This window comes from Nannospalax galili, unplaced genomic scaffold (assembly GCF_000622305.1).
Source record: "Nannospalax galili isolate Female #2095 unplaced genomic scaffold, S.galili_v1.0 scaffold1311, whole genome shotgun sequence".
Taxonomy (NCBI): Eukaryota; Metazoa; Chordata; class Mammalia; order Rodentia; family Spalacidae; genus Nannospalax; species Nannospalax galili.
This window is the reverse complement of record NW_008329527.1, coordinates 224,465-240,920: the sequence shown is the minus strand read 5'-3', so window position 1 is coordinate 240,920 and position 16,456 is coordinate 224,465. Positions and strand designations below refer to the sequence as shown.

At 45.4% G+C, this 16,456-nt stretch overlaps 2 protein-coding genes and 1 long non-coding RNA gene across 4 annotated transcripts in view; 2 read left to right on the top strand and 1 right to left on the bottom strand.

The window, feature by feature from the left end:
• Sema4c (semaphorin 4C) overlaps positions 1 to 8,850 on the bottom strand; it is a 162,430-nt gene extending 153,580 nt beyond the window's left edge. The window contains exon 1 of the mRNA XM_008837952.3: positions 8,789 to 8,850. The gene's annotated coding sequence lies outside the window, so the exon portion shown is untranslated. The remainder of the gene's footprint in view (positions 1 to 8,788) is intronic.
• On the top strand, positions 6,267 to 8,739 carry LOC108491089. Of its 2 annotated transcripts, XR_001872556.2 has the most exons (4): positions 6,267 to 6,375; positions 6,463 to 6,559; positions 8,094 to 8,254; positions 8,398 to 8,739. It is a non-coding gene; the product is annotated as an uncharacterized LOC108491089 (long non-coding RNA). The 2 variants fall into 2 exon arrangements; XR_001872555.2 differs by having other exon boundaries at positions 6,272 to 6,559.
• Positions 8,806 to 10,570, top strand: LOC103738129 (cytochrome c oxidase subunit 5B, mitochondrial). Its single transcript, XM_008837963.3, has 4 exons — positions 8,806 to 9,020; positions 9,531 to 9,601; positions 9,764 to 9,863; positions 10,376 to 10,570. Exons 1-4 carry the CDS (start codon positions 8,918 to 8,920, stop codon positions 10,486 to 10,488), a joined length of 387 nt encoding a protein of 128 aa, XP_008836185.1. The 5' UTR covers positions 8,806 to 8,917; the 3' UTR covers positions 10,489 to 10,570.
• The last annotated feature ends 5,886 nt before the right edge of the window (positions 10,571 to 16,456 follow it).

Genomic DNA, 16,456 nt, shown 5'->3' with positions numbered 1-16,456 from the left:
TCAGGTTTTTTGATTCCGAGCTCTGGGCTCCCTTCTTTAAGTTGATTAAGTCACTTAAACCCTCACCTGGTGACAGTGACTTCCAGTTCACAAATGAAGAAAAAGGTGCATGTGGCAAGGACAAGAGGAAAGAAGGGGAGACACCAAGATTTGAACTCAGAATAGACTGTTGGCCCGCCTAGCAGACTCAGGTTTTTTGATTCCGAGCTCTGGGCTCCCTTCTTTAAGTTGATTAAGTCACTTAAACCCTCACCTGGTGACAGTGACTTCCAGTTCACAAATGAAGAAAAAGGTGCATGTGGCAAGGACAAGAGGAAAGAAGGGGAGACACCAAGATTTGAACTCAGAATAGACTGTTGGCATTCAGTGGTCGAATGATTCTGATCTTTCAAAGTTGAGGTCCTACAGCTATGTGTTGTAGCACCCAGTATAGCACCTTCCGCCACAAACACTGGCCACATTTTGCTTTGAGAAGATTTGTTCTCGGTGTGTATCTGTGTGGGTATGTGAGCATGAATGTTTGCCAAAGTTTAGGTGATGTCAACTTTCAGATTCACACTTAACAAATAATGGTTGAGTCCCGTCTCTGCATCTGACGTTCAGCTAGGCCATTTACATAAATACATTATTTTGCCTTAGCCTCAGCCAGCCCTCTCATTGGTGAAAATCCGTGCCCTACACTCTGAGGTGCTGGTGTTCAATTAGGCATCACACATGGCTAATTAATGAACTACCAGCCAGGTTCTCTAGGCAGGAGGGCGGTGGTATAGCTGAATTGAACTGAGCTGAGCTGAACTTTGCCAGCCTGTCTCTGGGAATCTATAAAATCTGTCCCCCTTCTTTGGGGACCAGAGTAGGATGGGCAGGAACACAGCCCCCTTGCCAGCCTCCACAGCTAGTGGAGTCTTCCCAACTACTAGGCCTTTACTTCTGTTAATGGACTGCTTAATCCACCTAGCTGTCATATGAATTTTTATTTTTAATTCAATTCAGGTTTTGTTTTTTGAGACAGGCTCTCATGTTGTAGTGAGCTACAACCTTAAACTCCAGTCCTCCTGCCTCAGCTTTCCATGGCTCGGGATGGTTACACAAGGCATCTTGATGTGATTGACATCATCTCTGACCTCTTTCCGGCACCTGCCATCTTAAATATTTAGGCAGGTCCATTTTAATGAGCACGTTTGAAAATTAATAGAAAGAGGCAGAGCCAACCCAGGCACAGTGAGAACAATAACTTATATGAGAAGCAGCAGACAAATTGCTTCCAGAATTCTAACCTCATTGATCGTTCCAGCCTACTAGAGGGCGCTAGAGCCAGAGCTATTTTTCAGATGAAATAGGCTTGAGGGCCACCTGCTGGGCCAGGGCCATACACTGGATTATGAGAGCCAGGCCTTGAGCTCAGGGCTCTTGTTGCTACTGGCCTTTCTCCAAATCCCCAGACATCTCCTTCCACTTTAGGAACTCTCTTCTTGTCTGTGTTCAGGTGCTGTATCCTTTGCGCCATTTGTATTCCTCTAAGGGTTCCTGGAAAGAGCAGAAAAGGAGGCTGCTTCACACCTATAGGCCTGCCTTACCTAGCTGAGGACCCATCCTGAAGATGTCTCATCCTGCTCTTAGGATCTGTTTCCTCAGGTCTTACTTGGGGGAACCACATGTATGTGTGCCCACTCCCGATGGACTGATGAGTTCATCTCTTTTTTCCTTTTTTTTTTTTTTTTTTTGTCTTTTTGAGATAGGGTCTCCCTGTAGCCCCAGCTGTCCTGGAACTCACTATGTAGACCAGGCTGGCCTTGAATTTACAAAGATCTGCCTGCCTCTGCCTCCCAAGTGCTGGGATTAAAGGTGTGCATCACCACGCCCGGCTTTTCCTTTTTTTTTAAAGATAGGGTCTCACTCTGTAGCCTAAGCTGAAACTCACTGTGTAGCCTCGGCTAGCTTTGAACTCACAGTAGTCATCTCACCACCTCCCCAGTGCTGGATTATGGAAGTGAGCCTCTACCCCGACTGTGGGTTGATCTCCTAACCCAGTATAAAGGGCAGGAGGGTGTCCCAGGCAGAACGGTGCCTGTCATTTGCCTAACTGTCCCCCCTGTGCCACCTTGAGCTCTTCTTCCGGCTCCAGTAGGAGTTGCAGGGAGGGGAAAGGTGGGAGGATTTGTCTCACACCTGCACCCCTCTTACTGCCTTGCCACAGCCCTCACCAGGGGACAATTCTACTGTGCCCAGGGTGGTCCAAGCATCCCATCTGGATGGTCCCTGGTTCTCACCATTTTTGCAGCACTCCCCATCCCTCTATAAACAGCCCTCAGTTACTTCTTCCATGTGTTTCAGGGGAGTCCTGGTTGACTTAAGGAGAAAGACGCCTTGGCTGCCCCAGCAGGAGGGGTAGGAGACAGAAGGAGGAAGAAAAGGAAAGGGGGTATGTGTGAAGGTAGACTTTCTCAGGTGGATCTTATGGACAAATCAGTGGCGCACCTAAGAACCAGGTAGGAACTCAGTGTTGGGTCTTGGAAGATGTTTCACCAGAGTCCTTTTGTTTCATAAAATGAACAGTCTTTAAATGAACGGCCTCTTCTGACCCGCCCCTGAGCCACACTATAGCCAGGCACCATGCTGGCAGCAATTTCAGGTGACCCATTTTGGATTAGTGGTGTCTGCATAAAAATTCTTAGTTTTTCACCCTGACCTGAAAAGGGTCCTGGGTCCCGGCAGCCTATCAGAGATTTAGTCATTTGGTCGCATCCTCCTTGGTCTCTAGAGGGTCCTTAGAGTTAGGCCCAGCGGGCCTGAGCAGCACTTACTCCCTCACCCCTGCTGTAATTAAAAACTGGCCCAGCACACACCTTCCATAGTGCCCAGGGCCTCTGGGATCACTAGCACTCAGAGTTACTCCTTAGGCAGCAGAAATAGACCCTTACTGACCCCATTACTTCAAGCTTTGTGGACTCTGGCCATATACACACACATACACACCCCCCCCCAAAAGGCAGAAACCACATTTGACTTAGTGACTTGCTTTGGCCTTGGCCCATGGAAAACACTCAGTGAAATAACTCCCACAGATAAGAATACCAATGGCCAATTTTAAAAGATATTTGTTCTTTTTTCCTTTTTTTGAGACAAGGTCTTCCTATAACCCCAACTGGCTTGGAGCTCACTATACTCACTATGTAGATCAGGCTGGCCTTGAGCTCACAGAGATCTGCCTGCCTGTACCTCCCAAGTGCTGGGCTTAAAGGTGTGGGCCCCCACACCCAGCTAGATATTTGTTATTTTTTTTTTAAATGTGTATGAGTATATTGCCTGCATGTCTGTAATGACACCTGTGTTGTGCAATGCCTGTGGAGGTTTGAAGAGGATGTTGGGTCACCTGGAACTGTACTTACAGACAATTGTTTGTTGCCATGTGGGTGCGAGACTCAAACCCCAACATTTGTTATTTCTAAATAGAAAATACAGCCACATAGTTAAAACAAAAACTAAAAAAGAGGGGCTGGAGAGATTGCTCAGCAGTTAAGAGCACTGACTGCTCTTGCAGAGGAACTGGGTTCAATTTCCAGAACCCATATGATGGCTAACAACTGCACATAACTCCATATCCAGGGCATCAGGTACCCTCTTCTAACCTCTGCGAACATTGCCCGCATGTGGTGCACTTACATGCAGGCAAAACACTCGTATACATAAAAATAAAAATAAGTCAAAAAATGAAAAACACCTCAAAAACATGGTGAAAAGTATGAAAAGTCTCTTTACACCAGGTGTGGTGGCACAGGCGCCATGGCGGCACACACCTTTATTCCCAGCACTTGGGAGAAACTCTGTGAGTCCTAAGCCAGCTAGGTTTCCATAGTGAGTTCCAGGCCAGCCAAGGCTGCATAGTGAGACCCTATCTGGAAAAAAAAAAAAAAAGAGTCCTTTTTCTTTTTCGAGACAGGGTCTCCCTGTAGCCCCAGCTGGCCTGGAACTCACTATGTAGACCAGGCTGGCCTTGAACTCACAGAGATCCACCTACCTCTGCCTCCCAAGTGCTGGGACTATAGGTGTGCACTACCATGACCAGCTTGTCTTCTTTCCGCCCCACCCGCACAGGCCCAGCTCTTTCTACATCTACCCTCAATCTTGTGCTCACAGAGGCAGCACTGGTATTCATGTCTGTGCCCAGAATTCCTTAAATTTTTTTTTAGATTTTGTTCTTTTTCTTCTTTTTTTGAGACGGTGCACACCTTTAATCCCAGCACTGGGGAAGCAGAGGCAGGTGGATCTCTGTGAGATCAGGTCAGGCTGTGTACATAGTGAGCTCCAGGTCAGCTGGGGCTACAGGGAAACCCTGTTTATAAAATAATAATAATAATAATAATAATAATAATAATAAAAATGATAATAAAGTGGAACTAAAGTTAAAGAGTTAGCTAAAGTAGTTTGGCAGAGTGGCAGTTCACAGAAAATGTAAATGATCAATGTACATCTGAGAAGCTCAGCAGCTTGGCGTTCAGGGGGCTGCATAAGTAAACTTCCACTGCACTAGCAGAACCTCACTTCTCATTCACCCAGAGGGCAAACTGCAAAGGCCCTAGTAATGGGGAAGCAGGAATTGCTCTAAACTTTTGGGTAAACAATCCAGCAGAATATGTTAATATGTTTAATACACATACCCTTTGATCCTATTCCTCTGCAACAAAGCTCTGGAAGAGAAAGCTATGTGTGCAGAGCATAGCACGACAGCATCGTGTGAAAGTGAAAAAACTAAAAATCTGGCTTGGTGTAGTGGGACATGCCTGTAATCCCAGCACTTAGAAGGCAGGAAGATTGAGATTTCAAGGCTAGCCTCAGATACACAGTGAGACTGTTTCAAAATACAAAACTAAAAAGGCCTAGATAGAGTTCAGTGTTTGAGTACCTGTCTAGTATGAGCAAGGCCCCGAGTCTGATCTCCAGAATTGAAAAACAAAACCTGTTAGAAAATGTTAGAACGGGCTTGACTAGGGCCCCGACTCTGATCTCCAGAATTGAAAAACAAAACCTGTTAGAAAATGTTAGAACAGGCTTGACTAGGACAACATGAAAATGAAAGATGAGACTGACGTCAGGAGCAGAGTGTTCTTTATTAAGAACAGTGAAGGAACACAGTTTCTCCCTGGGACTGAAACTGAGGCACTAAAGTTCATTTGGTCCCAGTTCTTTTTTTTTTATTTATTTATTATTTTTTTTATGTGTATGAGTGTATTGCCTGCATGTATGTGAGTGCACCTGTGTCGTGCAGGGACACGGAGGTCAGAAGAGGGCTTTGGATTCCTCTGGAACTGGAGTTAAGGATGGTTCATAGCCGTCATGTGGGTGCTGGGAATCGAACCCAGGTCCTCTGAGAGAGTAGTCAGTGCTCTTAACCACTGAGCCATCTCTCCAGCCCTGGTCCCAGTCTTTATAAGGCTTAGGAGGAAAGATCAGGCATTTTACTACAGTCCTATATTTTTTGCAGTTTGAGGGGTTAAGACCATAGTGCTGTTGTTATGGTTTGGGATAGTGAGTTTTCCCAGACAGTATAGTCACTGGGATGGGGGTTGGGGTTTCACAGAGTTTCCCAGCTCTGGGTTTCCAAGCTGTGACATTTATCCTTCACCCACAAATCTGAATATTCATAAAGGGAGAATGGTTGAATATATTATGATATATCCATAGCAGGTAATACTATGCAGTAATTATACAAAGAAGTTAAAATTATATGGTTTGATCTGAGGAAATATCCACAAAATATTTTGTTAAACATAAAAAGCAATTTACTAGTAATTTAAAAATTCCACATGCAAATACATTGCATGCATATACATTTCTTTGTGGTTACTCTTTGACTATGTTACAGAAGTGTAGAATAGTGCTGTTCAAGCAGAAGTGATTTTGTCCCCCAAGGGACATAACTCACAGAAATGAATGAAGACACTTTTTGTTGTCACACTGGGGAGTTCCAGCAGGCAGAGCTTTAAATCCCATGACACAGGAGGACAGTCTCACCTCCTCCCTCTTCAAAGAATTTCCAGACCCTAAATGTTAATTGTGTTGAGAGGTTCAGAAAGTTTGGCTTAGTAAAAGAAAAACAAGAATAAACACCAAACTGTCAGCTTTTTCTTACACATCTGTGTTATTTGACCTACTTCAAATGTACATTTACTTTGACAAGTAAAAATTACCGAATAAAGTAAAAAATGCTACTCAAAGTTTATTGTTTTAGTCAAGACAATGATGGAGCAGAGTTGCAAACTGTTCCCCAGGGAGATCGCTAGGGTAAGGAGCTAAGTGGAGGGAGCTGGAGCCAGAAGGGGATGGGGAGACACACCCTGCAGCCTGGTCTTGAAGATGATGCACACTTTTGTGTGGGTATGTTTGTGTGTGCATGCACATTCCTGTGTCAGAGGTCAACACTGTGACTCCCTTGATAGCTTTCTGCCTTATTGTTTGAGACAGGATCTCTCACTGATCGTGGAGCTTACCATTTTGGATAGACTGGCTAGCAAGTCCCCAGGACCCTCTTGTCTCCTCCTCACCAGAGTTGGGATTACAGGTATGTGCTGAAGGGCCTGGCTTTTATGTGGGTTCTGGGGATTGAACTCAGGTCTTCATACTTACACAGCAGGTACCACCAACTGATATATTTCCCTAGTCCCCAATCTTAACTAGGGTGAAGGTTGACCTAGACAAGGGCCTGCAAAATTTCTGTATTATTAGAGAAATTTATGAGAGTGAGCAGTAACCCTAATTTTTAAAAAAATTACAGGGTCTCCCTATAGCCCTAGCTGGCCTGGAACTTGCTATGGAGACCAGGCTGGCCTCGATCTCACAGAGATCCACCTGCCTCTGACTCCAAAGTGCTGCAATTAAGGGCATGAGTCACCACACCTGGCTTTAAATTAGAATCTTGGGCCAGTGAGATTGGCTCAGCAGGTAAAGGCACATGTCATGAAGGCCTGAGTTTACTCCCTGGAATCCATGTAACCATGGAAGGAGAAAACCAACACAATAGTGTTGTCCTTTGAAATCCACAAATGCACTGTGGCATGTGTATGTGCCTACATAAGCACATCACATACACACACACACACACACACACACACACACACACTCACTCACTCTAATAACTTTCCATCTTATAGCCTGGAATATACCATCTTACGATGAAGTATTGGGGACTTACAACACATCAAAGCTGAATATTACACTGGTCTGTTGAGGGATGGGTTAGGAGATGTTCACTGGGAAAAGGGTTTGTGGTTAAGAACACTGGTGTAAATACACAATTAAACAGGATTATTTGCTGCTAGCCTAATCAGACCCTTTGATATGCCAGTGTGCAAGACAACATCAAATGTGGGACTTCTTTGTCTTTATCAGAACCTGTTTCCAAAGAACATATCTTGAGATTTGAATTTGATGGGATACAAGAAATACTAATCCAGTCTTAGTTTTTCTGATGAGGAAAGGAGAAAATGGTTGAGCTCGCTGATTTTTTTTTTTCCCTTACCAAACATCTAACAGATACAAATTAACTATAGATCCATGGGGAACATTCTTTGAATTAAGGAATTTCTTTCCAAATTAATATGCACAGGTTGCAATGTAAATAAGGGAGTAACTCGGGAAATCCTGCAAAGCAAAACCTAACTTAAGGGTTGGTGAGATGGCTCAGCAGGTAGAGGTGCTTGCCACCAAGCAAGGACCTGATGGCCCGAGTTGGATTCCAGGAATCTACATGGTAGAAGGGGAGTTGACCAAGTTGCCCTCTGATTGCCATGGTGTGTACACAAACATACACAAACACACACTGACACAATGTAAGAAAAAAATATTCAAAGACCTATCTTCAAACAAGAAGTTTTAAGCCTCAGAATAGAGACCATCTTTTTCTTGGTGGAGGGGGCACCCAAAAACCTCAGGTCCTTTCGAAAATAACCTACAAGGGGCAGGTGGCAACCCCTGGGACTTTAGTCCTCTTCAGTTTGCTTCAAATTGATCTCTTTGGGTTAGGAGCGGCTCTATGACCCTTACATTTGGTCCTCATAGACAACTTACTAAAATTATTTGATCTTATTATATACCAGACCTTTGCCACGCATTGGAGACGCCATCACTAGAGCAATTAGGGAAGCACAGACAATGAGAATAAAGTGCTAGGATTTGCACTCTACCTGTGTGCAAGGAGAAACAATGGAGGAGCAATCCAAGAATTTTTTTTCCGTGTTAACGGAGCCCTCCAGCCGCAGTGAGTTCAACTCTCCTTCCTGCCCTCCCTCCTATCATCTTTGGGTCGCAGCCTCCTGAAGAGGCCATCACCAAGGCCTTTGGTCCAGGGAGGCGTCCTACATTCATCCCCGTCTTTTGGGCGGGGACTGTCTCCCCCCGCAGCACTACAACAGGAAGTTGAGGCTAAGACTGCGGGGGAGGTCCTGCCCAAATTCTGACCCGGAGGATCAAAGCAATAAATGGCGATGGCTTGCGCACGGCCAGGAGACTCGAACCCGCGATGCACAGTGGTGTTCCCGAGCCCACTCATTTGTGGTGCAGCAAGGCTGACAGAGGTGGATTTAGACTTCCAAACTCAGCCTCCACATGTACCGAACACGACCTTCAGGCCTCCCGGACGCGAACCACCATGCTGCTGGGACACTGAGCCGGGTGCACGCAAGTGGAGCCCGACAGCCTTTAGTGAAAGTGACTGACAGCCTGGGCGACAGCGAGGCTGTGGGGGTGGGGGGTGGGGGGTGGGAGGGCAACGCTGCGCATGTGCAACACCTACCTAGTCGTGCGTGGGAGGGCTCGGTGTGAAATCGGAAGGCCCCGGGGCATCGGCACACGCCCGTCTCCGGAAGTCCCGCCTATCTTGCAGCGGCTGTTCCCGGAAGTCCATCTGCTTGTCGTGGGCGCGATGGCGTCAAGGTTACTTCGTGGTGCAGGAACTCTGGCGGCGCAGGCCCTGAGGGCCCGTGGGCCCCATGGCGTGGCCGTGGCACGCTCCATGGCTTCTGGAGGTACTCGGCGCTGGGCGCGGCGGGCGTGTCCTGGTCCTCCCGGGTGTTTGGTGTTGGGGAGGCCGAGCGGGGTCGGCCCTAGAGCTCTTCAGGAGGCTGCGGCCACCCCACGCTTCGGGTGCCTCGGGCCCCGCCGCGTCTGCTGTACGCTTTCGGGCTGTGGCTGCCGCCGCGCACCAAATTAACCGCACTTTGAAAGGGCGCCGGTGACCTTGGGAGGAAGGGACTGTCACCGGGGTGATGGGGCCGGACCGTCCTTCAGATCCTAGCCCACCTCAAGCCGAGCGAACTCTGACATGCCTTTAGAAAAAGCTGGAAAATCAGCTTCGGTGGTTGGAGAAGAAACACTTCGGCCAAGAGTTGGGGGCGGCGGTCATGACTCCGTGTTCTTAGGGCACCGCGGATATGGGTATCTTTGGACCCCACTAAAACTGAAGCTTATGTTGTAACGTTTCCGTGTTGATCACTTTTCTTGTCCTGTCAGTCGACATAATTCAATTTATCTTTTAGGTATTCCTACTGATGAGGAGCAGGCTACTGGGTTGGAGAGGGAGATCATGATTGCTGCACAGAAGGGACTGGTGAGGAGAAACTCTGTTCTGTGTCTCCTGGAGCCCATGGGCTTGGATGAGATCAGAGCAGCCCCGTGTCTGGGAGCATTTCATCCTGGAAACCGGAATTGCAAAGCCCCTTTTCAGTGGTAGGGGTTGCTTGTCTTAATTGCTCAATTCTTGTTTTCTCAGGACCCATACAATATACTGCCCCCAAAGGCTGCTTCAGGCACCAAGGAAGACCCTAATTTAGTCCCATCCATCACCAATAAGCGAATAGTGGGCTGCATCTGTAAGTACTCTGTTTGCTGACATTTGTCTAATATAACCTTCAGATCTTCAGATCTTTGTGTGTGTGTGACTGTATGTGTGTAAACTGTTGTAACGGTTCTGACCATCTTAACCCTCATCATGTCTGGAAGGAGACACAGAACAGCAAAAAGACTGGCTCCCTGGATGTGTATCATGAAGGAGTGTTTAACCAAGTATCTTTTATATTCTGTGCCAGGCATTGTCTCAGGCACTAGGGGCTATGTAAGAGTGCAGATTGGGTTTGGGGGCTGTACATTGGGAATGTGCTTATTAGCAAACCCCCCCCCCCCCCCCCACCGAGAAGGTTATTTCACTCATAGGAAACTCAGGGCCTTGGTTTTTTCATAAGAAAGAGGAGAGCTTGAAGTGATCTCTTAAGATGTCAGTCACAGTTTCCTTTCTGCCTCAGAAGTGTCGCAAGAAAGAGTTTAATGTTGAAACTCTTCCTTTTTATGCTGGATGACTTTAAACCGCCTATCTTTCTCCTTTCAGGTGAAGAGGACAACTGTACTGTCATCTGGTTCTGGCTGCACAAAGGCGAGACTCAACGATGCCCAAGCTGTGGAACCCATTACAAGCTGGTGCCCCACCAGCTAGCCCACTGAGCCCCTGCATTAATTTCTCAGAATGTGCTATAAAGTTTCTTCTCTCTAATAAAGACTAGCCATTGTGTTGGCTCCTCCCATAGATTGCTAGTCTTCTTTCGCTTCTGCTGTTTGTAGGTATGGATAATTTTATATTGAGAATAACTGTTAAAACACTCTTGTCATCCACTTAAAATGTACAACCAGTGCATAATTGTTAGACTAGTGATGGAACTAGATTAGGGCTAGGGGTGTAGGACATAGCTAGTGTGCTTAGCTTGTGTGAGGCCCTAAGTCCTCAGCACTTCTCCATCCCAGTAAGAGTATCTGCAACTTGTAATGTAATCTTTGGGACTGCTTGGTACAGGGGAAGAGGATGTGCTGTGGAGTTGGGCTGACTTGTGATATTAGCTCCATCATTTGGTGTCACTGTGGGGATGTTCTGTGGTTGGTTACATCCACAAAAATGGGTACCTTGCATAGTGTTGATGCATAAACAACCTGACTAGTAGGTCCTCTCAATATCATTGTAGAGACAGGGTGGTCTTGTGAGAAGGGCTTTGGGGACTCTGGTCTTGATAGATGAAGTTCAAAGCAAGAGTTCATGGTGATAACAGCAATAAAACTTAAGTACTGGACATGTCCTGAAACCAAAGACTAGGTTTCTTCAAATAGCAAGGGTAGGAAGTGGGGAATGGGTGGAACCTACAGGGTGAAACCAATCCCAACATGTGGACTTGCTTGGACCTTGATATTTTTGTTTCTGCAGTGCTAGGGATTGAATACACATGCTAGGGCACTGCTGAATTCTATGCCCAGTCCTGAATCTTAGTTTTGGCAGGGTGAGGGGTGGATGTTGTATGAGTTCAGTACCTTACTGAAGACCATTGTAGTGGTTTCTGTATTTCCATGGCTTCCTCTGAATAAACTCTATCTTATCAAGTGTAGAGACAGACGGGAGAAGGAAGGACAAAGAGAAAGACTAAGCTGGATGCAGCTCCTAGTCCCAGCCCTTGGGAGACTGGTAGGAGGGTCATCTGAGCTTAGGAGTTCAAGTCTTTGCTGGGATATATAGATCTTGTCTCAAAAAGTAATTTGAATTCTGGGTATCAGTATTTAGGCATTTGTTAAACTTTTAGGTGTGAAGAGTTCATTTTTCTCCTTTAAATATAGAAACATAAGGGTGGAAACAGCTCATTTCAGCCATTATATGACAGATACTTTGGACACATTTATAAAGATTTTTACAAAGAATGGAAATGCTTTTTCACTTTGTTTTGAGATTAACCAAAAATGGCTTTGGTTACTATCTATAAAATTGGCTCACCCTCTATATTTCATTTGAATTCACGATAGGAGAGCCAAGGAGAAAGGCCGTTCCTCTATCTTGTTGATGTGTGTGGAACGTGTAGGCCAAGCTGTTGCTTCCATTCCTTGCTGTGAACTGACATCTCTGCTTCTAGGAAGTGCTCAGGCATTGATAGGCCACTTGAGGGGAACCCGGGGAAGGGGAACCTAGCATAGCCTTTTAAATCTTAACTGCTATGCTCCCACTTCAGATGCCGGTTTCCCACTAGCTATGTCCTTGGACTGCTAGTGCTGCTGGGATGTTCCCGTCTGGTGGCCTCTTGCATTCCCCATTTTCTCTTCATGGTCTCCTCATTGGATAGGATGAGCTGGATCATTAAGTGGTCTGTGTTCCCTAGTTCCTCAGTGCAAGTCCTCTTTGCTTATTTTTCTTTAAAAAATTGTAACCAATACCCACAGAAAGAAAAATCTCCAGGACATTTTCAGACTCTAGTAGGCAGAATAATGATCCTAAAAGATATCCACGTCCCAATCCCTAGAACCTGTAAATACCTTGGGCAACACAGTAAAAAGGAATTAAGGTTGTAAAGGAAGTGAGGTTGCTGGTCATGTAACCTTAAAATTGGATTATCCGGGTAGGAGAGAGAGGGAGACCAAAGAATGTGTGACTGATCAGAAATGTAGTGTTGCTGACCTTGAAGACAGGAAAGAGGCCTTGGCTAAGGGATGCAGGTAGTCTCTGGAAGGTAGTATCTGGAAGGCTCCAGATAGATAAAAAGTCCCATGGACACTTTGATTTCAGCCAAGTGAGACCCATGTTGAGCTTCTATGTAAGATAATACATTTACATCTTAAGTCAATACGTTTGTGATTAACTTTTTTACAGCACCAATAAGAAACTAAAACACAGACTAGAAAATTCCTAGGTCAGTAGTTCTTCAAATCTAGCTGCACTTTGGAATCACCTGAAGATCTACAAATCACAGAGCCCAGGCCATAGCAGACCACTGAAGCAGAGTCCCTGGGGATAGGATGCAGCTATTCGAGCTTCAGAGTCCTCAGTGTCTCCAGTCTGCAGATAGGGCTGAGAATCTGCCTTGGCTAACCAGGGGAACTTGAGTAGCTCCTTTCTTCACCTCCTGGTAACTGAGAGCATTTAGGCTAGAGAGGAAATGTAGTGTCCCCAACTAGGAGGACTAAATCTTTGGCCCTGCATGGAAGTGGGCTCCATCTGAACCTTTGGCCATTTAGCAACTTAGAAATTGGGGTCCATCTCTCCTCATCAAGGAGAATACAGACCTCACTAAACTATCTGCAAGTCCAGGAATAAACACTCCTGTATACATTTAAAATTTTTATTTATTATATGTATGCATGTGCAGGATATGTGGGAACACATGCCACAGCATACATGTGGAGATCCAAGGACAACTCTGAAATTGGCTCTCTCTTTCCACATTTTTTTGTGGGTTTGGGGGCTTGAACTTAGGTTATTGGGGTTGCATGGCAAATGCCTTTACCCGCTGAGCCATCTCACTGGTCCCTCCTATGTTATATTTGACAAAGACTCACTTTGTAAAATCAAGAAAGTATAGTTTATATATTTCTGTCACTTAATCCTCAGACTCTCTTCAAGTTTTCCTAAGTGTTTTTTTGTTTTGAAAAGTGTTGCATAGTCCAGGCTCGCCTCAAACTAATGATCTTTCTGTCTCAGGCTCCCAATTGCTGGGATTTCAGGTGTGTGCCACCACACCCAGTTATTCCAGTGTTATTTCCAGCAAGAGGATCCAATTCAGAATAGTACTACTTTTAGCTGTTATGTCTGGGACAGTTCCTGTCTTTTCTGCACTTTCCTGACCTTGACACTAGATGACACCAACTTGGTTTTGTCTGTTTCATGATTGGTTTCAGGCTCTGTATCTTGGGCAGGAGTACCACCATGGTGGTGCCCTTTTTGGGAGACCTAAAATGCTTGTTTGGCCTGATGCTGACGGGTTTGCTTTGGTCACCTAAGCTAATGCCAGGCTTCTCCACTGCAAAGCTGCCTAGCTATTAAGTATCTTAGGTCAATACTTTGTTGTTCTCCTTGGATGTGTGTGTTATGTGTATGTGACTGTGGATGCTTTCACATCTGAAGGCCAGAGGAGGATGTTGGGTGTCTTCTATCACTCTCCATCTTACTGCCTTGGGACGGTCTCTTACTGAACCAGCAACTCACCATTTGTGTTAGCTGCCTGGTCAGCAAGCTCTCAGGATCTGCTTGTCTCCACCTAATTGGGTGTTAGAGTCACACAAAACCATGCCCGGCTTTTTATGCTGGGGATTCAAACTCTGATCTTCATGCTTGCAGACCTAGGGCTCTTACCACTGTCATCTCCTGAGCCCCTAACTATCCCAGGCTGACATTGAAAAAGTGTCAGTTTTCCTACCTTGGTTTCCTTGAGTGTTGTGGTTACAGGTATGAACCACCATACCAGCTAAACATGAATTTATTAATTTCTATCAGTATGGATTCATGCTTTCTTATTTTATTCAATGGTTATCTTCCATGCTCATTTATTTTTTGGTTTGAGTTGTTGTAAATTTGGCCAGTAGAAGTTTCAAGCTGGCTGCTGCTGCTTTTTGATTGTTGTTTTTGAGGCCTGTAGCGCAGGTTGGCCTTGGAACTTGCCTTGGCCTCATAGGTGCTGGGATTGTAGACATGAGTTCCCATGCCTAGCTGCTGTGACCTTCTGACATGTCCCTATCATTGTCTCAGCACTTATTTTGTGGTACAAAATGTTCCTCCAGGCTGTTAATAAATCCATGAGGTAGGTGTCACTATTACTCCTGTTAGTGATGGAGAAATAGGAAACTTCAGGATTGCAGGGTTAGCAATTTGTGGGGCAGCCTTATGAGCTCACATCATTGTTTCAGAGCCCTAGTCCTTTTAGCCATCAGTGTTTATTTCAAAATAGTTTTAGACTTACAGAAAAGTTGCAAAAACCGTTCTTATAATTCCCATTTTCCTTCACTGTTTTCTCCATCAGTATTAAACATTACCATACGGCAATAATTGAAGCCAGGAAATTAACACGGATATAGTACTATTAACTAATCAACAAACTGAGATTTTGCTGGCTTTCTGGGAAACCCTTTCCTAACTCAGGATCTTACACTGTACTTAGTCCTTGTCTTCATGACCTGCCACTTCCGAGCAAACAATCTCTATTAAGATTCAGTTTAGGTTTACCTGCTGCTGGCTCCTGGGTACCTGTGTTTTACACCACCACAGGGAAATCAGGCCACTCTTAGGACACCAACAAGAGTCAGTAGGGGTTGGGGCTGGAGGAGAGATGGCTCAGCAGAGAGCACTGGCTGCTCTTGAAGAAGACTCCAGTTTGAATTCCAGCACCCACATGGCAGCTAAGAACGGGCCATAACTCTGGTTCTAGGGCATCTGACACCCTCTTCTGACCTTTGTGGGCATTACACGGCAGAGGCAGGTGGATTGTTGTGAGTTCAAGGCCAGCCTGATCTAAATAGTGAGTTCAGGTCATCTGGGACTGCGGGGAGACCCTGTCTCAAAAAGACATACACACAAAAAAAATCAGTAGTGGTCAGGCGCTTTGGTACACAGCTGTGTACTTGGGAAGTAGGATTGCCCCAAATTCCAGCCCAGCCTGAACTATAGAGTGACACCCTGATTCACAAAACCAAAGACTCATTACTAGAGCTGTAAACTGGTCATTCAGGTAAGGTGGAGTCTACTACTTTCTCCACCATGAAGTAACCATTTTTCCTTATGTAGTTAATCTTGTGGGGAAATACTGATACAAATATCCTTATCTTTACCCACTTTTTATCAAGTTGAATTTTTGTGTATTTCATATAGAAAATCATCTTTATACCTTCTTCCCCTTTAGCACCCTCCCATAGTTTCCCCCACTGGAGTTCATACATTCTGTCATTTGTATTAAGGCCTATCATGTAAAGTTAGTGTTCCCAGATGTCCCTCAGTGCAAGTTCATCCACTGGGATCTAGTCAGCCAATCTAGAGTCCCTCCCTTTAAGATCAGCTCTTCCTCACCCAGCAGTAATCAGTTGCCAATAATTCTTCGACTAAGATTGGGGCCTGCTGTTCATTTCCACAGTCCTATGCTGAATTTTTGTCTGCTTAAGTTTACATGGGTCTTGTGCATGCTGACACCATTGCTGTAGGTTTGCTTGTATGAGAAGAGTCCCAGAAGCCTGTAGGACTATTTCTGTATGGTCATGCCTCTCCTCCCTGGCCCTTACAATCTTCCCACCCCCTCTTCTGAAATAGTCCCTGAGCCCTGGGTGGATGGATATGGCAGTCCTGTCCAAGAACCCACAATCTGCAGACTCTTATTTTCTGTGTTTTGGCCATTTGTGACCTTTTGCATTCCTGGCCCTCTGTTGCCTGAGAGAGCTTCATTGATGAGAGTGGAAAGATGCATTAGTGTTCTCTTCATCCCTTGTTCTATATTCCTTGAGCCTTAGGTATAGAGGTTGCATCCTAGATGTGCCACTAAGCTTAGGAAATTCACAACCAGTTGTGGAACTTTGTAATTATCTCTGTCTCTTGAAAAAGAAGCATCTTTGATGGGTGGTGACTGGGATACTTGCCTATAGATTTAAGAATCCATATTTTGCACATAGTAAGAAATTACATCTGTCT

Coding starts and splice junctions, on each gene's coding strand:
- LOC103738129 (XM_008837963.3), top strand. CDS start 8,918: ATGGCGTCAAGGTTACTTCGTGGTGCAGGAACTCTGGCGGCGCAGGCC. Junction 9,021..9,530: donor ACGCTCCATGGCTTCTGGAG/GTACTCGGCGCT, acceptor TTTATCTTTTAG/GTATTCCTACTGATGAGGAG. Junction 9,602..9,763: donor TTGCTGCACAGAAGGGACTG/GTGAGGAGAAAC, acceptor TTGTTTTCTCAG/GACCCATACAATATACTGCC.